Source organism: Trachurus japonicus, chromosome 13 (assembly GCF_045865225.1).
Source record: "Trachurus japonicus isolate A0001 chromosome 13, Traja_1.0".
Lineage (NCBI taxonomy): Eukaryota > Metazoa > Chordata > Actinopteri > Carangiformes > Carangidae > Trachurus > Trachurus japonicus.
The window spans coordinates 27,447,146-27,454,131 of NC_140919.1; the positions used below are offsets into that span (position 1 = coordinate 27,447,146).

The window sequence follows — 6,986 nt, forward strand, 5'->3', positions numbered from 1 at the left end:
GCAGCTTGGGTTTTCTGCTCTTGAACTGGTTCATTTACATATAGACTCAGTAAAAGAAACTGACAGTGTGACAGTTGACTTGTGGTTCATGGGTTCATTCTTCCTAACAAGCCTGTTCTCCACTGTTTCTCTTCCAGGCATAACTGACAGACAAACTTCATTCTTCATTGTTTTGTTTTTTTCTTTCCTATTTTTGATCGTTTATTGTGTTTTGTGTGCATTAAAAAAAGTGAATGTGAATGTAAAAAATGTGAACCTTTTTTTTTTTTTTTTACAAATAAAAATTGCAAACACTGTGAATATTGTGCTATCATGATGCAGTATTTGACGAGGATTGAGGAGGAATGTGTTTACTTTTCAAATACAATATATTAGGGCTGTCAAACTATTTAAAAAATCAACTTGATTAATTGCAGTACTGATTAAATACCAATATTACTACTTGTATTTTGGTAAGTAGTTAAAACAAGTACCCCGGTTCGAATCCCGCGCCGAGCGGCCCTATCCTGCGTGTCATTCCCCCCTCTCTGCCTCCCATTTCCTATCTCTCTCTCGACTCTCCTGTCAATTAAAGGCAAAAAAGCCCTAAAAAATGTACTTAAAAAGAAATCTATTGCATGTAAATTTATATAAATGTACTACAGTGTTGAGTGTGTTTTCATTGCTGATGACCTCGAACCAAAAATCATTCACAGTTAGCGCCCCTACAATGTGTCACAGGTCAAGCAAACTTGACAGGATGGTTACAATTATGATTGCAGGGTAAGGTTAAGCTCTTAAGGTTGAGAGGGTGTTTTTGATGTCTAAGTCACAGAAAACCACAAACATTTTACGTCTAGTTTTACAAGTACAGCCCCACAGAGTAACAGGGTAGATGTAGGAAATTATTGTGGGCTCAAAAAGATATTTTAGACTGGTCTGTCACTCAGGAACACCTTAGCACTGGCTCATAATTTATGATTTGTTAACATGGAAAGAGTGGTGGGAAGAGAAGTGATCAAATTCAAAATTTTCTTCATTATCGTTTCACTCTGCTGAATGCAGAGTAACATATCCTTGAAACTGGAACTTGTAACACATTTTCGTTTCACATTTCATGCTGGGGTAACTCTCTTTTTTAATTGTCCCAGAATCTATTGTACCACATTGTGCAACAGATGACCGATTCTTGCCCTATCGAAGCCACAGCCAGAGTCTGTCTTTGTGAAACCAGTCCCTGGTCTGAATCTAATAAATCCAGATAGGATGCTCATGGCCACATGAATCCTGAATGTTCACATTTAAACTGTGGACTTGCTGGGAAGCTGAGGTTGGCGACGTCTCGAACGAATCCTCTCCAGGAGCGGACTTAGGTTCCAACGGTTCCCTGAAAGATTAGAAGGCAGCTCAGTGACGGGTTTACCAGTAAGAGACACATGTATAGGTTGTGTCTGTGTGTGTGTGGTCGTACCAAGAGTCTGGTCGTAGGGCTGTGGTTTAATCATTTGATTCCCAGGGTCCTCCTCCTGGATTACACCAAGATCTGACCTCCATTGTCTCCAGTTCATTTCCTCCACCCTGAAGTTCAGTAAGACTCATGATCACAAGGAGGACTAGAAATGCTTGACATGATCATATCTTCATAAACTGTAATAATACAGGATTTAAAGGGCCAGTTCAACTAAATTAATAAACGAGAAACTACCCATGGTAGTAATCAATATTGTTACCACCACTGTGCAAAGTAATTGAGTAAAGTTTAGTTTGTGGTGCAAAGCATCAATTAATAATTAAAACCTCAGCAGAGTGCCATCTTGAGATGTGGATAATCTGATGCCATCACTGTTTAAGAGTAACTACAACACTGTAATACAGTCACTGTTACCTAGTTCCATGTCACAAAGCACAATATAAAACTGAAAGTTTAACTTAAACTGAATATGAAAGTTAAAGTACAGAATATTATTAAAATATCAAAATTATAAGCTGTTGGTCACAGTGATGAGATATCATGCAGGAGACAATTATTTATTATAATGAAGGTGTTGATCCAGGTCTATGACTAATTGTCTTTATTACTTTACATTCAGTTTGGTTTTATAATTTGTATATTCTCTAATCTGCTATTGTGAAAGGTAAAATAAATTTACCATGTTTTCCTCTGTTATGTAGTGGAGTACCAAGTAGTGTACAACAGATATAGCGAAGTACAAGCATATTATTTAAATAAATTAACATATTTATTATACCTGAAAAATCTCCGAGACTCATCCTTTTGTCCTCCAAGACACACCATCTTTGACACTCCTGAGTACAGCTTAGTTCTCAGGCAACTGGGCAGAGTCCTCTCCATGTCCAAAATTGTAAAGGCTCTCTGAGGATGTGCAACAAAATGATAGTGGATTACATAAAATGTTTACACATAATTTAGAAACTCTGTTCTGGCCTAACCCCAACATGCAACCTGTGTTGATGCAACTGATATCCAGGTACATTTACAGACATCTTTAGGAAAAATCCAGAATTTGTGAGTTTAATTTAACCCTGATTCTGCGCACTGAAATCAAGTTTACAGGCCATAGCATCTTCCCACCTGCAGGTTCCAGATGTTTTCACTCTCCTTTGAGATTCTTTCGACTGTGTTTCCCATCAGAGCTATGAGCATGTTGAGCAGCAGGATGTACGTGAGCACTATGTACAAGATGAGCAGGATGTAGAAAACCTCCTTATACTGAACATGGTCGGTGAACTCCAGATCTCCCATTCCAATAGTGAACTTGAACAGCTCCAGTGTTGTAAAACGAATGTCATTGTAACTTGGTTTCTTGCACTTGAACGTGTCAGCAGCGAAGCTCCTTCCACGTGCCGGTGTGCCATCGGCCAGAGTTGGAGGAGAGTCCTCTATGAGTGCAACAATAGCTGTGGATAAGAAGAAAAGTTTAAACAGAAGACTTTACTTTGTAAAAAAAAAAAAAAAAAAAACATCTTAACTCTTAATTTCTGTGTTTATGTGTTTAAAATGTCTAAATTTGGAGTCCATTTGAGTTTTACCTGCAGAAAATCCAAAAAGCAGGACACCATAGACACATAAGAAGTGTAAAAGATCACCCAGGATCATCTGAAAAGACACACAGACTTAAAACCAGGTGGCCCACACTGAGACTTTAGGTAACTATAAAACTGACTTACTCTTTGCATCATGACACTGTACATCCCCAGTTCTTTAGAGCCTCTTGAATAGTAAAGGACATTGATCCAGGCAAGAGCCAGTGACAGCACAAGGAGTCCAACATATTCTCTCCGTCCACAGAAGTACAATAATGCGCAGATCAGAAGCAGCGCAGCCTGCAGAAAACTACAAACAAACAAAGTATAGTGGTAAGAAAGCACTGATAGGCCTAGTAAAAGCTAGTCTTCACAAGAGCAATGGCACTTACAATAGGATGTCACAGAATCCATCAGTGTAGAGAGACTTGAAAGTTGGGGGGTTCCTCTTGAAAATATATATCTATGGATTTAGAAATCGAGACAATAGGGAATTGGGAATAGTTTGAAATCAAATGTATCACCTTTTCTGTGAATTATTGCACCAGATTCCACTTTCTCACCGCTTTGTAGAGGAACCACACCGCTCCAAGGACACTGATGAGCTCACCGATGCAACGGAAGTAGTCAGCCGGGGTGTTTTCAACGGGAAACGGTGGCTGCAGGTTAAAAGGTTAAAGGAGGAGTCCTTAGGCCGAAACAAAGACTGTGATGTTTTGAGTTAGACAGTGGTTTAGTTGGGTTTTACCTGCCCTTCCTTTCTGTAGAAGGCCACTGTGGTGAAGATGATCAGGTACGTCAGGTACACCAAGAAATTCACCAAGAATAATTTGGAAGCAAACCGGTCCCATTTATCCTGGAGAAGACTGCGTAGAGGCTCGATCTGGAGCATCTCAGCACGATTCTGGGGTTATGTTCAAGAACAGTTTTCACATTGAAAACACTCAACAACAAAAACAAAAGGAGGATTATTACATTTTTTTTTTGTTGTTAGTTGTAAATTCAAATGAGATCAAAGTAAAGACTCGAACCGGATTTTCGCTCCCACAGACAACTATGTCCAACACAGAGTTGTCTTCATTGGTGTCGATGGAACTCATATCGTAAAGTGAGGAGTGAACAGGTCCGTAGACCCACTCTAGTAACTTCCTGGACAGCGGCCTCATCTCCTCATCCACAAATTCCCGTCGCAAAATGTGCGTGAACAGCTGGGAAGCCACAGATCAGAGAGGAGATCATTATCTCATGTTACAACAGATGTGTCCTCTTGTGACTTGAACATGCACGTTAATGTTTCCCACACTTCATGTTACAGGCCAACACACCCAAGTTAAATAGAGCAGTTGCACGTCAATAACAAAGCTTATCTGGGAATAGCCTACACTCAGACCGTCAAATAAAAACAGACCCACCCCGATCTTCCCGAACTTGGCCGCTAACTTCAGAGGAGTTAACCCCTGATTGTTTTCAATATCTTCCAGTTTGACCTTTGTTGTTTTCTCCAGTTTGTGGTGCAGAATGAGGATCTCATCATACATCCTTGCAACCATGTCAGTGTTTTCTTGTGTGTTGTCGGCTATGACCACCAAGGTGTGCAGGACAGTGTTTCCTTGTGAGTCTTTGTCAGTCAAGTCTGCTCTTCTGTAAGGGTTCTCCATCAGGAAAGACACAACATCAGGCTGGTTTGTGCAGGCAGCCAGAGACAGTGGAAGTTCTCCTGTTGAAAACAAACATTTATTGACTTTATTGACAAGATCTGGACATGAACAACTGAGGTATAAAATCTAGCTTCAGATTTTTTGGATGTAATTACGCACCAAAATAAAAGCCTGTTCCTGCATTATGCTGGAAGAACTTCCCATTGGCTTTAGCCTGCACGTCTGCTCCTTTCTTGACCAGCAGTTTCACATGGTCGAAGCTCCGTCTTTCAATGGCAACATGCAAGGCTGTCTGACCTGTGACAAGAAGTTTGTTGCCACAGTCAGTATCACAGTAAAAATCTCTTATCAGTTGAAGAATTTAGTAAAAATCTGTAACGATGGACACTTCCTGAGTGCCCTGCGTGGTGTTAGCACTCATGACTCTCTGTTTCATGTCACCTACCTTTGTAGCAAAAGTCGTTGTAAGACGCGTTGATAAAATTTTCTAAGTCTCCGGTTTTCTGTGCTATGTCAAGCAAAACTTCAATGGTGTCATTTTTTCCGTCTTTTAGATTCAGCAGAGCTTTCAGGAGGGCGGTCTTCCCATTTGTTTCATCTACAAGTTGGACACACAATAGGTTCAACAGGAGTTTTATTAACCTAAATGACACAGTTCACATTTAGCTTCATCTTATTTGGTATCTTTTAAAAAAAAATATTTCAGGTATTACCAGTAAGATCTTTATTTTGACTAACTGTATTGACTGTTTCACATGACTGGTTCCACTTATGTCTTTTCTGCACAAGCTGATTCAGAACTCATCCAACCAGTCTTGGTCATGGTGGCACCAATACAAATTAACATGGAAACAGATAACAGGAAGATAAAAGTGTGTCTTTCCACTTGCCTGTGAATTCAGTGCTTGTAAGGTGCTTATCATTAACTTGCAGGTAGTGGAGCAGGCCCTGCAGCTGACTCGCGTCCCCCTGGGAAGCTGCTTCAAACACCGTCTCCCTGGTGAACGCTTCAATGTAAATATTATCAACCTTGGAACTCTGTTGACTGAAAGGGAAGAAAAAAATCACACAAGATCAAATACATTGTGCAGCTCAAGGTTTTAAACCATGCAAGAACCCTAAATTGCATTGCCAGTCGTTTTTGAATATGATGTCCAAACACAACTTTAACATAATGTTTGTTTACTGTTTGAAAAGGATCCAGTCTGTGAACAAATAAGGGCTGTAAACAAAGATGTGTGTTTAACCTGAAATCCTACCACACGTCATCTGACACACTTAATCTCTTAAGACTAAAATACAATCTTTATCCTTAAAATAACCACACTGATTTCTCTACTCTCGACTCTAGCAGATAGCAGGTATTATTTAATACTTAAAATATATGAGCATAACACACAGAAGGAAATAAAACAGCTCTTTCACATTAAGGCCGGTTACCTTGACGTTAAAATGTTGGTGTCCATCGGTGCAGGGATGGTCTCTGAGCTGTCATTTCCAAGCAGCCAATCCAGACCATTCCCCTCCTCTTCTTTGTTTTTTTCAGACTCCTCTTTGTCTTGTGGGCGTCCGTTTTCCATCTTATTTGCTGTTAATAACTTCAGTCTTGATCTTGTACAGTTAGACCGTGTATTTGCTTCCACAAGTGGCTCATCAGGTATGATGAGCCTCAGCTGCACAGGTGTTGAATTGCAAAGGTCAGGAGTAGCACTGAGGTGGTTATGGTGCTTGTTACCTTAGTCACGCTCCTCCCCCTCCCCAGAGGACAGGTCTGTTGTTTACCGAACAGCAGCTTTTCTGTACAAACAAAGAGCACACTGAGCTGAGACCACAGCACATCCACTGCATGGTGATTCAGAGTTAATGGAGATTCAGGTTACCTGTGATCCAAATCTTTTGGTATTACACACTTACCTACTCACATCCTCTCACCTTTTACTATAGAGTGACACATGACACTGCTGATGATTAACGACATTAAAAAGCATGTTTTGGTCCAAAACAATGGTCTGAGAAGCTGTAACACGTCACTGTAATTGGGGCCACGGGGCAATCGCACTGAGCACTGGCCCCTACAGCTATGAAATCATGGGTGTCGCACCCGTGGGGGATGGGGGTGACACCCCCACTTATACAGCAAGGTGATTTGCCCCCCCACACCCCCATTTTCCAAAGGTAAAACACACACACACACACACACACACACACACACAGGACTGTGATCACAGCTCCTCCATATCAGTGCTCATGATCATCATTTGATTCCCATATTGACAGAGATGGTATGCCCGGCAGTAGCCCCCC

The 6,986-nt window shown here is 40.8% G+C and overlaps 1 protein-coding gene across 2 annotated transcripts; it reads right to left on the reverse strand.

Moving 5' to 3' along the window:
* Window positions 1-1,122: 1,122 nt before the first annotated feature.
* On the reverse strand, window positions 1,123-6,369 carry LOC146976135 (transient receptor potential cation channel subfamily V member 1-like). Of its 2 annotated transcripts, none has more exons than XM_085795661.1 (15): window positions 6,123-6,369; window positions 5,573-5,718; window positions 5,128-5,280; window positions 4,842-4,979; window positions 4,437-4,741; window positions 4,056-4,232; window positions 3,773-3,928; window positions 3,588-3,683; window positions 3,417-3,487; window positions 3,169-3,334; window positions 3,031-3,097; window positions 2,573-2,898; window positions 2,229-2,353; window positions 1,451-1,557; window positions 1,123-1,366 (listed from the first exon to the last, which is right to left on the reverse strand). In XM_085795661.1, the coding sequence occupies exons 1-15, from the start codon at window positions 6,260-6,262 to the stop codon at window positions 1,281-1,283; spliced, it is 2,259 nt and encodes a 752-aa protein (XP_085651787.1). In that variant the 5' UTR covers window positions 6,263-6,369; the 3' UTR covers window positions 1,123-1,280. The 2 variants fall into 2 exon arrangements, with proteins under 2 accessions (XP_085651787.1, XP_085651786.1); XM_085795660.1 differs by having other exon boundaries at window positions 5,573-5,727.
* Window positions 6,370-6,986: the final 617 nt, after the last annotated feature.